The sequence below is a fragment of the Myotis lucifugus genome, unplaced genomic scaffold, assembly GCF_000147115.1.
Source record: "Myotis lucifugus unplaced genomic scaffold, Myoluc2.0 scaffold_90, whole genome shotgun sequence".
In the NCBI taxonomy this organism is placed as follows: Eukaryota; Metazoa; Chordata; class Mammalia; order Chiroptera; family Vespertilionidae; genus Myotis; species Myotis lucifugus.
Genome location: NW_005871138.1, coordinates 2,738,915 through 2,757,597, shown reverse-complemented (window position 1 = coordinate 2,757,597; position 18,683 = coordinate 2,738,915). Strand labels below are relative to the sequence as shown.

At 42.8% G+C, this 18,683-nt stretch overlaps 1 protein-coding gene across 1 annotated transcript in view; it reads right to left on the bottom strand.

Annotated features, from left to right (window-relative positions):
- Positions 1-16,927: 16,927 nt before the first annotated feature.
- The window catches only part of OCSTAMP (osteoclast stimulatory transmembrane protein), a 4,671-nt gene continuing 2,915 nt past the window's right edge, over positions 16,928-18,683 (bottom strand). Inside the window, 6 exon segments of the mRNA XM_006091433.3 lie at positions 16,928-17,323; positions 17,326-17,396; positions 17,399-17,750; positions 18,081-18,445; positions 18,448-18,538; positions 18,540-18,679. Coding sequence (XP_006091495.1) covers positions 16,961-17,323; positions 17,326-17,396; positions 17,399-17,750; positions 18,081-18,445; positions 18,448-18,538; positions 18,540-18,679 — 1,382 coding nt within the window. The 3' untranslated portion in view covers positions 16,928-16,960.

Here is an 18,683-nt window from a genome sequence, read left to right as displayed (position 1 = left end):
AGCCAAGGTTGAGAACCACTGGGCTAGAGCCTGCAGGCAGTGGCTGGCCTTGATGAGGAAATGAGAAGGTCCTGCCTCTGATGATCTGGGCTCCACATAAGCAGGCTCAGCTGCGTGCGGGCTTGTTGGCCGCGTTGGGCTGACCTGGATGAGAGGGTGAGTCCGTGCTCTGTCCCACTGGGTAGTGGAGGGAACGTTTTTCAGGGCAGATCTGGGAAGTCGAGTCGCGCACTCTGGCCTGTGGGGAGAGGCCCTGTGTACCTGAAATCCCAGCTGCAGCAGCATCCCCTGTGGGCTCCTGGTGGGGCTCAGGAGGAAAGGGGAGCCCGGGGGCCCAGGCTCAGCGGCGGCTGGCACTCCTGGTTTCTTCCGTGCGTGCGTGCTTGAGGTGGTAGTGATGTGGGGTGGGGTGGGAGGTTGGGGCGATTGACCTCACCCACCTCTGCCCTCAATTTTAAGGTGAGACTTCTCGGAACTCTGCTTTCCTCTGAGAACAGAAGCAGGAGGAGGAGAAAATGGCCCTTTCATTTCTAAGGGTGATAGCGCAGGTGAGTTGCTGGCTTATGATTTTCCTCCTAAAATACCGATTTGGAGGGCCTGAACATGGTTTCCTCTGTGGGGCTGTAAGGGAGAATCTGATCCAGGCCTCTAAGCCAGCTCCTGGGGTTTGCTGGCACCCGTGGCCACTCCTTGGCTGGAGGACGCGTTGCCCCATCTCTGCTTCATCTTCACCTGGCCTTCTTCCCATGTCTCTTCACATAGTTGTGCCTCTGTGTCCAAATTTCCCCTTTAGAAGTCCTGTAGGAGTAGGACTCATCCTAATAATCTCCCCTCCTGGGTTCACCTGGGTGGGATCCCAACTTCCAGGTTCATCCCACAGACGCAGCTTCACCTCATTGGCTCCTCAGCTAAGCACGTACAACAAATGCATGTTTCTTTAGCTATGGCTTAAAAAAAAAAAAAGGATAGGTAATGTTGCCTTCCCAAACTCTACGAGGAGAAAGTATAGTTTTTACAGTTTCCACTTTCCATTATAGTTTTTGACCACACTTTCTAACATACTGTTTCCCTCCCAATTATGCCCAACTTGAAAGATATCTCAGGGCCACGTGGAAGCACGTACACATATAAAGTATAAAATGCTATTTCAGGAGTCAGCGAAGGTTGGAGATGTGGCTGTGGCCTTTTCTCCGGACCAGTGGGCTGTTCTGAGCCCCGAAGACAGAACACTGTATAAGGATGTGATGCTGGATAACTGTGATTACCTCGTGTCGCTGGGTAAGGAGAGCTTCCCTTGTTAGTTTGAAACCACCCGTGATGTTTTTCCTTCTGTGTGAATTACCTGAAAAGCCCCTGAAAATGCCTGACTGCACTTCAACTCAATATTTCTGGGAAAAGCATTGGAGCTGTGTGATGTTAGGAAAGGGCATTTCCATCTTGCGAGGACTCAAGTTTTACATTCTCTGCTGTCTCCCAAACCATCACAACTCCCTTCAAAACTGTACTTTTAAGGCCATTGTGTGCCTACGAAACAGGCGGGGAACTGTTAGAATGTAGATGATCTTTTCCCCCCCAATTTTAAACAAAAACAGTGCTTTAGAGGTTCCTGGGAGATTTTGAGGTGAGATTCATCATCGCCGAAAGTGTGGGTCTAAGTTCTGTAATAACGCAGCATGCTCAAAGTCACTTGTTTTTCTTAGGACACTGGTCTTACAAGGCAGAAGTGATATCCTCTCTGAAGCGAGGGGAACTGCCCAGGATGTTGGAGAAAGAGGTGACAGGTCCTCCATGCCCAGGTAATTGACAAACAATAAGCAGGTGGAAGCCATCACAGCTCACACCCCAGCTGGTCAGAGCAACCTGGACCCCCAAGGTAACAGGAGAGGAGCCCTCCCCATAGGCCTCCAGAAAAATCTTATTTTTACCCCGTATTCACCACTCTCCCCTGTGTCCCTTTTGTTATACCTCCCATCTCAGGACACTAAATATTGTGCCAGTAAATTTTTAAAGTTTATATTGTCACACGAAGGGACAGAAATATGAATAGCTGGTCAAATAATTTATCGGTGATTAGAATGGATGAGTGGGTTAGCAAGAAAAGTGTCATGAAATACCTTGCTTTTTTCTTTCCAAAAAAGATTTATAGAGAGGGATTTTTAAAATCTAGATTAGAAAATAGGTATATTAGAGATAAAATAACAAACCAGGCCCTAGCCAGTTGCTCAGCGGTTAGAGTGTGGGCCGGCTGACTGAAGGATTGTGGGTTTGATTCCGATCAAGGGCAGGTACCTCGGTTGCAGGCTCAATCCCCAACCTGGATCAGGGTGCATGGTGGAGGCAACCAAGTAATGTGTCTCTCTCACATTGATGTTTTTCTCTGTGTGTCTCTCCCTTTCCCTTCTATTCACTCTAAATAATCTAATGGAAAAAATATCCTCGGGTGAATTTTAACAACAAATCAACCAACCAACCAGAAAAGCAATAAAATTTACTATCTAATTGGAGAAAGATGATACGCCCATCATTAACAGAAAGTAGAAATTGCAATGATCATCTAGGAATTTCATAGAAACTTATGTTTCAGTGCACAATTAAGAAGACAGCTTATTAACAGACTCCTGAAAGTCAAGGGATGAAAAGACGATTTTTAGTTTGGGTCATTATTAGATCTGAAGAGTAGAATAAAATGCTGTAGGCATGTTGGGAAGTAGTCCTGGAATCCAGAAATAAATTCAAAGGTTTTATCAGAATTGTTCACAAGAATTCCAAGTAAACCTGAGCCTTCTTATTCTTTTTTTAAAATATATATATATTTTTATTGACTTCAGAGAGGAAGGGAGAGGGAGAGAAAGAGAGCAACATCAATGGTGAGAGAGAATCATTTATTGGCTGGCTCCTGCATGCCCCACACTGGGGATCGAGCCCACAACCTGAGCATGTACCCTGACTGGGAATCGAATTGAGACCTTCTGGTTCATAGATTGACACTCAACCACTAAGCCACCACAGCTGGGCTTACTCTTTAAAAACTTAAGCTAGCCCAAACTCCTCTCCCACCTGGCTAATTCTCTATATAAAAGGCTAATATGCCAAGTGTCCCTCCCACATCTGACTGGTTGCTATGATATGCACTGACCACCAGGGGGCAGACACTCAACGCAGGAGCTGCCCTGATGCACACTTGCCATTTACAGAGAAACGACATCGTGGACCTGGTGCCCACAAAGCAACACTTGGCTTCCCCCAAGTGGGACATAGGCCCCACCACCACCCTGGAGCGACACCCCACCAAATCACAGCCAACACTGCCAAGACCCCATGGCACAAAATATGGCCCACAGCCCAGCCCAGTCGGGAAAGGGTTGCTGTGGGTGCTGGGTAATGACGTCACATAGCAACACCCAGCTTCCATTACCTAGCAACTAGCCTCCTTGCAGTTTCTTCAGCCCAGGAACACAACTTGTTTTATAGCCAGGTGCAAATATTTTACAGTTTAACCAAATATTTGTGAAGCATTTTCCCATGACTCATCTCATTTGATCCTCACAGAAGTCCTGGAGTAGGTAGACAGGAGACTCAGGAGAATCTATTTTGTTTTCATTAGCCAGAAAATGGAGATTTAGAAAGCTCAGAAACTTGACCCAACTGAAAAGAAGTAAGAAATGGTGGACCTTGAAAATGACTTCAGGTTTTCTCACTGCGCAGAATATAGTCAAACACTGCTGCAGTTAAATATTTTACCCTTTGTTCTCCCTGCATGATCTATAATAATAATATGCTTTGTGTTGATATTTACTGCTGTGTTGCTGACAATTACCTGAAAGAGAAGTTTGGGCTAGAAAGAGTTTAGCTAAATCAGAAAGCAGGTCTAATTAAGCAAGTCTATTCTCTATATATAAAAAGCCAAGTTGACTGTGCATGCACGATACATATAAAGCTCCCACTGGCACCATCGCATGTGTGTGCTTCAATCTGTCATTGTTGATTGTGAATTAGGTTGACACTTCTATTATAGAGAAAGGGCAAAAGGCGATATTAAAATATTTCTTCTAATTAATTTCCTTTCCATGTGCACGAATCCGTGCACTGGGCCACTAGTCTATACAGATGAGTCATCTTCTGAACTTTTATTCCATTAGTGTTTGTCTCTTTTCCTTAGCCTTTCATTCTTTGTGAACTTCTGCATATTTTCTATCAAGTTGTGATCACTTTTATATTTACTATATTTTCCTACTCTCTCCACTGCCTTGTGGTTTCAGAAAACAAATCTGTTTGCTTTCTGTCCTGTTTTGTGTTTCATACATAAATAAACATCTATTCAAATAAGACAAATTAGACTGTCTATGGCTGGCAATGTGATGGTGAGAGGGCTGGAAATGGGTACAGAGAACTCAGTCAATCATACTGTTCAGCTGCTAGCCAATTATCACTGTTCTATTTAAGACTCCATCATTATTTTATATTCCCTTAATCTGGGCCCCATGATCTCATTCTTCTCCCTGCCCTATGACAGCCAGTGTAATATCTTTTCTATGTTGTTAAATATGCACATGTCAATAATCAAATGATCAATGATCAAATATACTGTTTTATATATACAAATGCATTTTAATTTAAATGGCATACTGTAAAAATCTCATTTCTTTCCATTTATCTCTAGTTCTGAGATCTTTTATATATTACTTTTTAGTACAACATTGTATTCTATGTGTCCACCGCATTTAACTTTGGAATCTTTCTCCCCAACAATGGCTAAATCTTCACAACTCTTTCTGACCAAATTCTCAAATGTTCCCTTGAGAATCTGTGTAATAATTTCTCTGGGTCACAGGACATATTATAAATTGTTTCACAAAACATTCCCATTGCCTTTGCACCTATGTAAAAAATCAGTTGTCTAAATGTGTTCATAATATTCCCTTACTCTTTTAATGGCTATGAATCTGTAGTTACATAACCTATTTCATTCCTAACATTGGTCATTTGTGTCTTCTCTCTTTTCTTGATCAGTCTGGCAAGGCTTATCAATTTTATGGATCTTTGTAAAGAACCAGCTTTTTGTTTAATTGCATTTTTTCCTGTATTGATTTGTTTTCTATTTCATTGATTTCTGCTTTGATTTTTATTTTCCTTATTTTGCTTACTTTGATTTAATTTGTCTCTTTAAATCTTGAGGTAGAAGCTGAGGTCATTGATTTGAGACCTTTCTTCTTTATAATATACTAGAGGCCCAGTGCACAAATTCATGGACCAGTGGGGTCCCTCAGGCCTGCAGGATCGGGCTGAAACTGGCTCTCTGACATTCCCGGATGAGGGGCCCCGATTGCTAGAGGGCGCAGGCCAGGCTGAGGGACCCTACCAGTGCATGATCAGGGCCGGGGAGGGACACGAGAGGTTGGCCAGCCGGGGAGGGATCACGGAAGGGCTCCAGGGCATGTCCGGCCCATCTTACTCAGTCATGATCGGCCAGACCCCAGCAGCGAGCTCACCTACTGGTCGGAGCATCTTCCCCCTGATGGTCAGTGCACGTGATAGTGACGGGTCAACTGGTTGACTGTCTGCCCCCTGATGTCAGTGCATGTCATAGAGAGCACTTGAGCAGCCTTAGCATATTATGCTTTGATTGGTTGAACAGCCAACTGGACAATGGGACACTTAGCATATTAGGTTTTTATTATATAGGATAGGCCTTTAGTGCTCTGAATTTTACCATGTACATTCCACAAGTTCTTATGTATTGGGTTTGCATCCAGTTCAAATAACTTCCTAATTTCTCTCTTCATTTTTTGTTTGATCTGATTGGTTAAGTTTATTTGGTTTGAAAGTATTTGGGGATTTTCCAGGGATTTTTCTAAGTTTTAATTTAATACTATTGTGGTCTGAAAACATACTCTGTGACTTGAATCTTTTTAAGTTTGTTGTTTTATGGCCAAAATGTGGTCCATCTTGGGAAATGTTCTTTGTGCACTGGAGAAGAATGTGTATTCTGTTGTTGGGCTTCTGAATTTGTGTTAATAGTTTTCATTGTGGTTGGAAAAATTTGCACTGTTATTTCCTTAAATATTTTTTCTGATCCTACCTTCTACCTTTATCCTGTTTCAGAGATTCCAGTTGCCTAGTTGCGATTAACCAATTTTTATTTAGATTTACTTATTACCAAATTTAACAATCTATGACTAGAGTGTATTTCAACAAATTAACAAAGATGTATATAAAGGTTATTCTGAGTGTTCTCAGCAATAACAAAAACAAATATTCAAATATCCAAACAGATGAGTGGCCTGATCAATAATGAGCCTGTCATCCACTAAAATATCAAATATCAGTTAAATTGCTACACCAGATTTATATTTACCAATATAAATTTCCCCAATTTTGCCATTTAAAGGAAAATAGTTAAAATATAATCACCTTCACAAACTGTCATATCGATACAGAGATATTTTAAAAGACCTTAATGAAAACAAGATTTTAACTGATACTGGGACTTTCATGTGATTAATTTTAAATTCTTTAAGCTTTTTCGTTTTGGTAATTAAAATTTCAACAAGTCATTTTTTACAGTCACAAATATAAGTATTTCAAATTCAAAGAAAAATGTCAGTGGCTACATGTTGATCATTTAATTATTCTTGTACACTATTTGGAGAAAGTCTCTCATTCCTCACCCCACACACTCCTACTTCTCATGCTACCCCTCTAAAGTCCCCTGTCACTGAACCCTTTCCTCCCCTTACCCCGCTTGCTAATTATCTTGATGTTTGTTATGCTGTCCAGATTTAATTTTAGTTTTCTCACTGTTTTCCTAATAGCATGTCAACCGGCAATGGTGAATTATCATGCCCTTAAAGAATCTGTGAATACCTTCAGACAAAGCTCTCACCATGTTGAGGATCAAAAACCTTGTACTTCTGTCCAGCGTTATGAATGTGATGACTGCAGCATAGCTTTCAGCCACATCTCACAACTTATTGGACATCAGAGGATTCACAAGGTAGTGAAAGCCCACAGATATGGTGAAAATGCCTTTAGGCACCAAGCATCATTTATAACACTGCAAAGAATGTATATTCTAGATCAACACTTTGAATGTAAACAATGTTGCAAAACCTTTAACAGAGCTTCCAAGTTTATTCAACATCAGAACATGCACAATGAACTGAAGCCATACAAATGTGATGTATGTCAGAAGGCCTTTAGGTTTCTCTCATCCTTTAATACACATCAAAAGTTTCATGCTGGCAAGAAACCCAGCTTGACTCGGCATAAAAAAATGCATACTCAAAAGAGAGTCTTTGGCTGTAAATCTTGTGAAAAGACCTTTCCCAGTTTCTCAGAAAGAAATCAACACCAAAAAATTCATATTAAAAAGAAATACTATACATGTAATTACTGCAAAAAGGACTTCAATCCATACTCAAAATTCATCATACATCTAAGAGTTCATACTGAAGAGAGGCCCTACAAATGTGATGGCTGTGAAAAGTCCTTTAAAACCATCTCAAATCTTAATTTACATAAAAGAATTCATACCGGAGAGAAGTCCTTTTCGTGTAATGTATGTAAAAAAACCTTTCACCAGCTCTCAGATCTTAATCGCCATCAACAACTCCATACTGGAGAGAAACTTTACATATGCAGTAATTGTAAAAAGACCTTCGTCCGTTTCTCGGATCTAACTCGACACCAAAGAACTCATACTGGAGAAAGACCCTACCAATGCAATGTTTGTGAAAAAACTTTTGGACATCATTCAAACCTCATTAAACATCGCAAACTTCATTCTGACGAGAAGCCCTTCAAATGTGATGAGTGTGAAAAGGACTATCGCTATAGCTCACAGCTTAAGCAACATAAAAAAGTTCATACTAAAGAGAAACCCTATCAATGTAGTGAATGTCAAAAGGTTTTTAACAACTTTTCAAATCTTACTAGACACATGAAAATCCATACTGGAGAGAAACCCTTTGTATGTAATCAATGTGGAAAAGCTTTTAGCATAAACTCAAAACTTGCTCGACATCAGAAAATTCATGATAAATAGAAACTTTAAAAATAGAAGACACAAAAAAGCATTTAAAAAATCACCTGTTACCAGGAATTTGAAATTTAAACCTAAGAAATCAAAGCCCAATTCTTCTGCATGAGTTCATCCTGTATGAAATATTTTAGAAATGTAAATACATATATGTTGAAGAAACAGGGATCTATGATCAGAAATGTACTTTCTACATTGCATTGACTTGGCTCTTTAAGCGAAAATGGCTAAACATATTCAACCCAGACTTGAAATTGGATAAGGCAGTTCCTATTGTGAGAAGTGAGTCAAGGGGAAGCTGGAGGATACAGTGACAATAACAGGTTAATTCTGCCATTTGTTCATAATCTATTTTTACTGGATGAATACAATCATACTTTTAATGGAGGTAGTTTTCTAAAGTTGTTAACTTTTGTAGGGGGAGGATACAACCCCCATCTAAGCTTAAGTCGGGAAAAGAAAAGCCATCTCTTTGGAATCAGGAATTAAAATTATGAGAGAAGAAGAAACTTTGCCAAACAAAAAGATAATCGTGGTTCAAAGAACTGAAGTATAAAGGGTTAAGACGGTAGACACGAGAAATCCAAAGGTCATTGGTGGGCAGGTGATAAGATGGTTTCTGCTGCCTTGTCCAAATGGATATCCTCCTGAGACACCCAGCCTCCCTGAAGAGTTCGCACCATTCAGAGATGTAGCTAGAGAACGAAGAGGAGATGGAGAAACTGCAATTCTAGGACTTTGATTCGGGACGTGGAGACTCTATTACTTGTAGTGTTATTTTATTTGCAATAAGTCGATTTCCTGTATGTTTTAATAAATGCTGAATTTCCTAGGATATGATAACACTGGTGTGTAATGTTGAATATATTTCTGGCCCCATGTCAGAAATCTAATTACAATTTCCTGCATCTGTTCCCATAATCACTGGTGGCCACTAAGCCCTGTTCAGTCGAGCAGGATGGGCATAGTCTTACAAGTTTCTTTAGGCCTGGCCTCAATCCATAGCAAGTGATAGGAAGCTGATATTCAGGTTCTTCTTTGGGGGTCATTCTTGAATCTTTCTGCTTCCTCAGATATTACAGTGTCTGCCACAGAGATAAATTGTTGTGTAACCCCCAGGCATGGTCCCTCCTTGTCTGCTTTCATCTTTTTTTTCTTTGTTAATCCTCACCAAGGAGATATTTTTCCCCATTGATTTTTCTAGAGAGTGTGGAAAGGAGGGAAGAAGGGGCAGAGAGAGAGAAACATTGGATGTTGTCTCCCACATGCACTCCAACTGGGGCTGGGGACTGAACCTTCAACCCTTGGGTGCACAAGTCAGTGTTCTAATCATTGAGCAACACTGCCCAGAGCTGCTAACTGGAAAGGTGTATATATGGCTCACTCTTTGTAAATAACAGACACATTATAGATTTCAAATTACATAAGTTAAAACGTAACTGAAATAAGTTTTAAAATGAGTACAAAAATATGTAACCAATACAACCATGGAAACTGAATGGTTATTGGGATACAAAGAAAAAAATTGCGCATGAGACGAACTCCTAATTTTGGTCCTTAAAATACTAGATTAAGGTAAAGTTTAAAGGAAACTATTTTGTTTATTTCAAATGTATTAAGACTTTCCACCATGGCACCTATCGGGTCCAAACTGCTCATACTAAAGTCTATATTATGAGGAAAAGAGGAAAGAAGCTTAATAGGTCAGGCTAGAATAGCTTGTTCTGAACAGTCTAGAATTCCAAAGTTGCCACGAGCAGACTCAATAGAAAACTACATCCCAATAAAACATTCCCAATATACCACGTTTCCTAGGAGCTATCACTAGTTCTAAGCCATAAGTCTCCAATTATATACAATAGGATCAAAGGATAGCCATTACACAAAAGTTAGGCTATTCAAGACATTCTCACTGAAAAGTTCATTGTGCTGTCTGTTCATAATCTATTTTTTACTAGATGAATAAAATATTTTTAATGGAGGTAGCTCTCTAAAGTTTTAAACTTTTGTAGGGGGAGGATGCAACCCAAATCTACTAGTAAGCTTAAGTAAGAAAAAGAAAAGCCATCTCTTTGGAATGAGGAATTAAAACTATGAGAAAAGAAGAAATTTTGCCAGTGAATGATGAAAGAACAAAAAGATGATGTGGTTCAAGGAACTACAGTATAAAGAGTTAAGAGGGTAGACACGAGAGCATCGGTTGGCGGGTGATCAGGTGGTTTCGGCTGCCTTGTCTAAATGGATATAATTCTGAGACACCCGGCCTCCCTGAAGAGTTCGCACCATTCTTAGATGTAGCTAGAGCTATTCTAATTCTTCAGTTACTAACTCACATAGTATAGAACCCTCAAGGAGTGTACATTCTGAGAGGGTGGAATAAATAGAAAACACATCTTCAGTAAAGAGCAAAGACGGACATGTGTAAAAGATAAAGGGTGATCACAAAAGGAGAAAGCGTCCTCTATTTTGTATTACCAGGCTTCTTGGAGGGGATAGTAATTTTATTAATGAAACAAATAGTGTGTTTTATCGGGATATGAGCACTAAGAAATATATGCAGGCATAAAACATGGGAAGTTCAGAGACTATAAACATCTCAGTATGAATGGATAATTAGAAGCTGGACAGAGGGCAGAGAAAAGAGGGACTTTTCCTGGAATTAAAGTCCACATTTTTTGGAAGTACAACATCAGTAAAATGTGTGCACCTACAACTAACATACTTCTATCTGGAAATTATAATGTATCTGAGTTGTTTTAAGCTATATGTTAATATCAAATAGCTTCTTTTCTGATTCTTTTAGCCAAAATACCAATGTGAACAGAAGCCCAGTGGATCCTTGGGGGGTTCCCTATCATCCACTTTGGAGACCACTGTTGTGAATAATGTAAATCCATGAAGAGATATATGTTAGCAAGGGCTGGAGTCTCGTGATCAAATCTGTATTTTAGAAGCAATGCTAGAACATAAGGGTTTGCCAAGTCCAACCCACTGACAGACAACTGCGGCAAGGCCCATTTGTTCACACATTATCTATGGCTGCTTATGCTATCATAGCTGTATTGAGTAGATTTGACAGAGACCCTATGATGAACAAAGCCAAAAGAAGTTATTTTCTGGTCCCTAAGGTAAATGTTTGTTGTCTCCTACTCTAGAAAAATGGGAAATGGCTTAAAGGTCAAATTAGAGGGGAAGAAAACTAGGATACCACTGTGAGACATGATCATGGGTAGTTCCAGTGGGAGTGGGAAGGAGGAGATCAATCCTACATGATGAGGAGCAGGAAGAGTTGACCACTAATAGGTTGTGTAGTGAGAGATGTAATGTCCAGTCTATATTGCAAGATCAGCTGGGTAGGTAGGTGCTAATGTCATGTTGAAATTAAGGGGGAAAAAGACGAGCATAGGAAGCAAATGCATTGCTGTTCAGGATGCTGTGCTTGGGGTGACTGGGGAGTATACAATTAGAGATGCCCAGTGGGCAGTTGGATATTTGGTTCTGGCGCTCAGAGGACAGAGAAGAGAGAGTAGTGATCAAAAGCAATATCTGAAGGTATAAATAATGAGGGATGTCTGAGCTGATATGGAGAGATTTCCAGGCTACACTGATAAGTGGGGAAAGCAAAGTGCAAAGAACTCTCTATAAGAATGTGCTATCTTTTATGTAAGAAAGAAGGGGATAAAAGAAAGTATAGATGTAATTGCACATATCTACAAAAAGAATTACAGAATGGATAAACCAGGAACCAATAAAGATTACCTTTAGGGAATGGGTGGGAATAGATGGAAAGAATGGGGGAATAGAAATGGGGAGAAGGGATGAGGAGGAAATGACACTTCTCTATGTGTATCTTTCTTTGCAGTCTTGAGTCTTAGAATTAAGGTAATGTCACATACCCCCAAAATAATTAAAATCAACCAGGATGTGGAAGGGAAACCCTAGATAGTATATAAACAGTAACAAATGAGCATAAGTACAGTTACCATTGATAGGTTCTGTGATTTAGGTGAAACAACCTATAACAAACCAATGTGCCTTAACCGGTTTGGCTCAGTGGATAGAGTGTCAGCCTGGGGACTGAAAGTTCCCAGGTTTGATTCTGGTCAAGGGCATGTACCTTGGTTGTGGGCACATCCCCAGTAGGGAGTGTGCAGGAGGCAGCCGATCAATGATTCTCTCATCATTGATGTTTCTCTCTCTCCCTCTCCTTTCCTCTTTGAAATCAATAAAAAAATATATTTTTAAAGAAGTTCCTATAGCATCTCATCAATATTATAATGAAACCATGTTGAACAAAATGTTATTCAAGGACCTGCTGTGTACTAAAATTAAATAACATAATTGCAGTGAAGGCGATGTATAAGAACTAAAATAATTTTGGGAAAGAGTATTTGACTACATTCTGTAAGTCTAAAGATAAGAATTGCACACAAAGATACTCTAGTTAAGGAATTTGTTTTTCACATGGGGTGTGGATCAGTGATTTCTTGTTTGTTTGTTTTGTTAATCTTCGCCAGAGGATATTTTTCCATTGATTTTTAGGGAGAGTCGAAGAGAGAGGGAAAGACAGAGAAACATCGATGTGAGAGAAACACATTGCACGAGCCCTGACCAGGGCCCAGGCCAAGGAGGAGCCTGCAACCAAGGTACAGGGCCTTGACCAGAATCGAACCCGGGACCCTTTGGTCTGCAGGCCAGTGCTCTATCCACTGAGCTAAACCAGCTAGAGCTGGATCAGTGATTCTTAAACTACCTCATGCGCAAATAAGTAAATATAATGTAGATGATAAGAGCCATGTTCTCCCTATTAGACAGATCAGTTACAAACAAGGAAAAGGAAAGGCTAGGATGAGTCCTATAAAATAAGTGACCAGTAGTGTCAAGGTTAAAGACTGTCCTATATTGCAGGAGGGTAAGCAGACATAACCAAATGCAATGTGGGATCCTAGGTTGGATCCCTGAACTGAAAAAGACATTAGTGGTATCACTAGCAAAATTTAAATAAGACAGGTAATAGTATCAATGCTAATACCCTGGTTTTGATCACTGTCCTGAGCTTTGCCTCGGTGTAAAAGTCACAGGAAACCCATTGCATTTCTTTTCATAGCTGTTTTTGGCAAGAATAGCCTCTGTGTCACTAATTCAAAGATCATCTAAGAAAACTGTTCACAGTTAAATGACAGGAAAACCATACTAATAGTCCAGGTAAGACTTATGTCATATTGTCTGGGCCTTTCTGGCACAACTTGAATAAAGCTACAGGGACATATGATTTCTGTATGTCAACTTTTCCAGAATTCATCTGATATTCTTTTCTCAAATGCTGAATTTTACATATTTCTACTATTTTCTCTGAACGTACAAACTACTATAAGCCTCTCTGAAATCCTCTGTAGAATATGGGAAGTAAATTCCTAAACAACTTACCTGGGATTTGTTCATTTTCAGATGTTCTTGAGAAAGGGCCAAGAGTGATGATGCCAGAGCTGGGTAAGGAAGAATGGGGGATGGAATCATGAGCAATCTGTCTAAGATAGCAGCTCTTAGAATCACCTATCAAGAAAATGGCCCTCTGACCAATCTGGCACTGGAAAATACAGGAAACAACATATGGAGGCAATATCCATGTGTCCATTTATAATTCTAAAATGATCACACAGAACTTTCATACTGAGTGAATGTAAACTGTTTTCTACAGCATTACTGTTAAGATATGCCTTTGAAAATATTAAAAACAACCTAAGCCCAATAACAGGAGGTTGGGCAAACAAAATATAGTATTAAATACGAAGTTTGGGGTACTATTCCAGCATTAAGATTGAATTTAGGATTAAAATATTTATTGGCACAGGATCTCAGTTTACCTGTTTTCCTATATTTCTAACCACTTGCCATCAGAGAATCCAGAAGCTCAAAAAAAAGCAATGCAAGCGTATCCTTTTGCATGGTCTCCTTAGTTACAGTTTTTCAAGAGGATTTTTTTTCTTCTTCTAAGAAATGTGTTTTAACTTAAATGTGGTAGAGGACAGAGTCCCCATCTGGGAATCAAGACCTGAATTCAATTTCTGGCTCTCCCACTAGCAAACTGCATGACTGGATAAGCTATTTATCTTCTAAGTCCTAAGTTTAAGGCAAAAGTAATAGATTAAAAAACTGTATCTCCACAGTGTGATTTTATAATGGGGAAATTTGTGGATTGGTGATGAATAGGGTTTGAGCAACTAAGAATTAACAGAAAGACAGAGTGCAGATTGTAAGGGCTGATGTGTTTAGAAAATGGTGAGGGACAATTTCCTTAGCTATGGGTGGTACCCCTTCCCTCCCATCCACCCCTCACAAATCCTCCAATGAAGTGTCTTTTCCTGTGAGACCTGCACCCTGCCCATGCCCTTCCCTTCAGTGGCAGCTCACATCCTCCTTCCGCTTTGCTGAGCCACAATAATCAATGATCCCTGAACATGGTGTGACCACCCAGACTTTGCTCACAACGGAGAGGAAAATTCTGGCCCAGTAACTCTTGGATGTGTTCCTTTCAGGGATTCCTCTGCTTCCATGCTGGAATTGTAGGGCAAGACTTCAGCTCAGAAGCATGTTCTTCTAAGTGTGGTTCCTGTTCCTGGGGGCCTTCTGCTTTTCACTTCACTGGAATGGTTTCATTTCAACCTGGGCCTAGGAGCCACATTTTCATTGAATTGGAACCTGCCCTTGGAATCCCAAGGTTCAAGTGCCTGATGAGCTGGGCCTTGTCTAAAATCTAATGAGGGCTGCTTTGGAGCGAGACAACACTGCTGCAGGCAGGAAGGAACTAGAAGCCTCAATTTATGCCTTGTGACCAAGGGAAATAGGTCAAATGTTTTGGTTATCGAAATATATCGCTAGTTGCTTCCTAGGACACACATAGAACAAGTCATTGTGTCAGAGAAAACCCAATGGGTATAGGTAGAGGAGAATGTATATTATAAAGACCATGAGACTAGGAGTAAATCTTGTTTTGAAACTCGAGTCATGCCCAAGTGAGTAAATCATGTTAGTTCTCTGCAAGTGAGGTTTTAACATATGCTACGATAGGGATGGTACTGCCGACCTCACAGCCTGGATGGAAGGACCGAGTGAAGTATCTAAAAATCTTGGTAACGCTGACAGCAGGGGATGATTGAGGGCGTATTAAATTCTGGGCTTGATCCTCACAGGTGCTAGCTCATTCTACCTCAGAACAACCCTATGAGGCAAATATTATTTCCATGCTCATTGAACAGGCAAGGAAATAGGATTCGTCTAATTCCTGTCCCCAGGGATGCCGTGCCGTTTTGTGGAAGGACCTGATCTGAACCCAAACATCAAGCTCTTAAAACTTCATGCAACGCTGCCAACACCTCCCACCCTCAAATCTTTCCCAGGCAAATCTACACCATGGCCATTCCCTTCAGCTGCAGTTGACATCTTTGTTCTAATAAAGACGTAGGATAAGATAAGTAATATGATGATAATATTTAACTCTCAATAAATAGTTGTTCTCTTCCCTCATGCTCTCTAGTACTTTTCAAACCACCACACAGGCTGCAGATCCAAGTGCATCCGTAGAACTTCTGGAACCAGATTTTAGCCACATGGTTGCACAAACCTTTCACCTTCATAGAGCACCTTCTTCAGGCAAAGAAGGTCGGGAGCCCAGCCCCGTCCTCGCTGCCTTTCTCCGGGATCGAAACCCGCTCTGGGGCTCCCTCCAGAGGAGGCGAGGAGAGCCAGCACCCGCCCACCGCGGACCGAGGCCGGGTCCGCCCAACCCTTCCCACCCCTCCCCTCCCCGCAAGCCCTTCCTCTGACTGGTGGGTGCACCCACTTCGCTTTGAGTTCGCACCAGGTCCGGTGAAATGAGGGGAACCCCCGCAAGAGCCTGGCGAAGCGGAGGGGCGCCCAGGTAGAGAACCGAAGGGCACATGCGCAGAAGAGGCTTCCCGGCGCTCTTCCCAGGAATCCCCAAAGGGCGCCTGATGCCTTTCCGGACTACATTCCCCACAAGGCACCGCGGCGCCGCCTCTGGCAGAGGGATTCTTTGAATAGCTGTTGCTTTAATTATAGGGCTTGGTTGATTGGTATGAACCATTAATAAAAAGAAAAGTTGACTATTAATTTCACCGAACACTATAGATGAGAAACGAAGATTACAGATTAGCAAATGTCCACCAAAATGCTAATGATCCTCAACATTTTTACGTTCCTCCGAAACCTAGCTGAAGAACGCCAGAACTAGGTTTTCCCACTAAGGATCAGAAAACAGCCTGTTCCTGCTAATCATTAGCAGCTAATGGAATGAGGCCTCTGCCCAGTAACAGCCCAGAGGGCGGCAGGAGCCAATGCCCTGGCCTCTCTCCCCTCCCACTTTGGACGGCCTATCAGTGCCTCTCACTGACCGGGTCCAACCAAGGGCAAGGGAGCCAGGGTGTTATGACTCCCAGACTCACAAAGGTCAGACCCCTGTGAAAGACAGCAGGTGGGAGAAGGGCAGATAATAATCTGGAGGGGAAAACAAGGGGTACGAAGCCCCCCAGGGAATCGCAATGTATTATAACTTGGATGGGGATCGCGTTGCCAGATAAAGTACAGGTTAACCAGTCCAGTTTGAATTTCAGATCCACAACCAATATGGGCACATTCTAAGGATGTTTAGCATAAGAACAATATGTCGCAAGGACATTAAACCCATATTCGTTGTTTAAAAATCAAGTGGAAGCTGGTGTCCTGTATTTTCAGTTGCTAAACCTGACAGCCTTAAATGAAGCCCGTAAAGGAGTTTGAAGCAAAAGAGTAACCTAACCTAATTTAGGATTTAATAAATATATTATTTATAAAGTGAAGACACTTGTAGATTACAGTCAATAAGTTCAGAGGGTTCGGGGGCACATAAATAAGTTCCAGGCGCATTTAGGCACATTCACAAGCGAAGTCTCCACTGACCAGGTAACGTTGATGCGGGTGAGAGCCTTGACCGACTCCCACCTGCCTGAGAAGCCCTGAGCCATTTCTGCACTTCCTTGCCTTCCGCTTGGCATAGTCCTTTTCTGTGTATGGGGGCCTTTCATGCCCAATATTTCATTCGGTCCTTCCCACATTCCCGTGTGGAAAGTAGCTCACATCATTGTCATTATGTGGCTGCCGAAAACGAGGCTCAGAGAGGTGCAGCCACCACCCAAGGTCACACAGGGAGGCGGCAGAAGGGCCAAGATGACAACTTAGGTCTGTGTGACTCCAAACATCTTGCCCCTCTTCTCCAGGGCTCTCTGTCCTTCCAGGGGTCCAGTACGTCCAGGCACGTCTATCCATGTTGGGTGCTGGCTGGCAGGTCCAGGTGTGGGGGTCAGGAAGGAGCCTGCAGGGGCAGCTGCTGGCCTCGGTTCCTGTCGTATCTCCGCTGGAGCTGGGCACGAAGGTGGTGGACCCTCCTCGCCTCCTGGGCCGTGAAGAAGGACGCTGCGATGGTGTGCCGCAGTCGGCGGGCGTAGGTCTCCAGGAGGACCGTGGAACAAGCCACGAGCTGCAGGACCCCCGCGGCCAGGGGGGCGGCCGTGAGGGGGCGCTGGGCGGGCAGCAGCGGGCAGCCAGGGGAGGTGAAGCGGAGCTCCCACTGGAAGGACTTGTGGGCAGAGTGGAAGGGTTTCTCCAGAGGCCGCTGGTTGAAGAGGAAGGGGATGAAGTCCAGGACGGTGTAGGCAGCCTTCGTAAAGGAGAAAAAGGCCAAGTCAACCGACAGATGCTCTAGCCATTCCCTGCCCCCCACCACTTGCCGCTTTCAGGGCCCGCTCAACTTTCCCTGCCCTCATCTGCAAAATGGGCACAGAAGCAGTAGGGGGTGAGAACAGAAACACTGTGTCGTGTTGTAGTGGGAATTAAATAAGTTCATCTGCGGATGCCCCAGGTCCCACAGCCTATCCCAGGACTCTGACTTGAAGGTAAGTAAAATTCAATTGCAAGTCAGGGATTTCATGAACCCTACCCCTTCCCTCAAGAAAATGACTCTATGGCTATCTTCCCATCACACACTTACATCATACTTGACCATGAGCGTAACGGGCACAGCAGGCAGCTTCTGAGCCCAGTCCACGGCTGCCTGTGCCAGGAGGAAGGCCACGTGGTCTGTGGCCACGGTCACCGCTGTGGCCACCAGGAGCAGGGTGAGCAGCCCCAGCCTTAGTAGACAGCTCAGCAGCTCCCCCTGGGACAGCCTTGGCCAAGCCGCCCTGAGCAGCCAGGCTGGTGGGGAGGCCAGCAGGTGTGTGGCCCCGGCCTCTTCCAGCTGCTGGGCTAACTGCCGTGTGGCGTAGACATTATCAAACCGCAGGTCAGTCAGGTAGCAGTGGAGATACCGGGCTGAGTTTATCAGGAGGCCCAGCATAAAGAGCCCTGTGACCACCGCTGGATGCCCAGCGCTGCTGCCTGGACCAGGGACTCCAGGCCAGAAAAGTCTTCCAGGACCTGCCGAGTGACCTTGAGCATGTGAAGCCGGGAAGACAGAGCCATTGCCCTGGGCCTGGAGTGTCAGGCCTCGGCCGGTGGGATTCAGAGCCCTGGACGCTGTGTGTAGCTGGTGAGTGGTGTTGAGAAGACTCTCCAGGAGCCTCGGTGACACCACCTCAGCACTGTCAGCTGC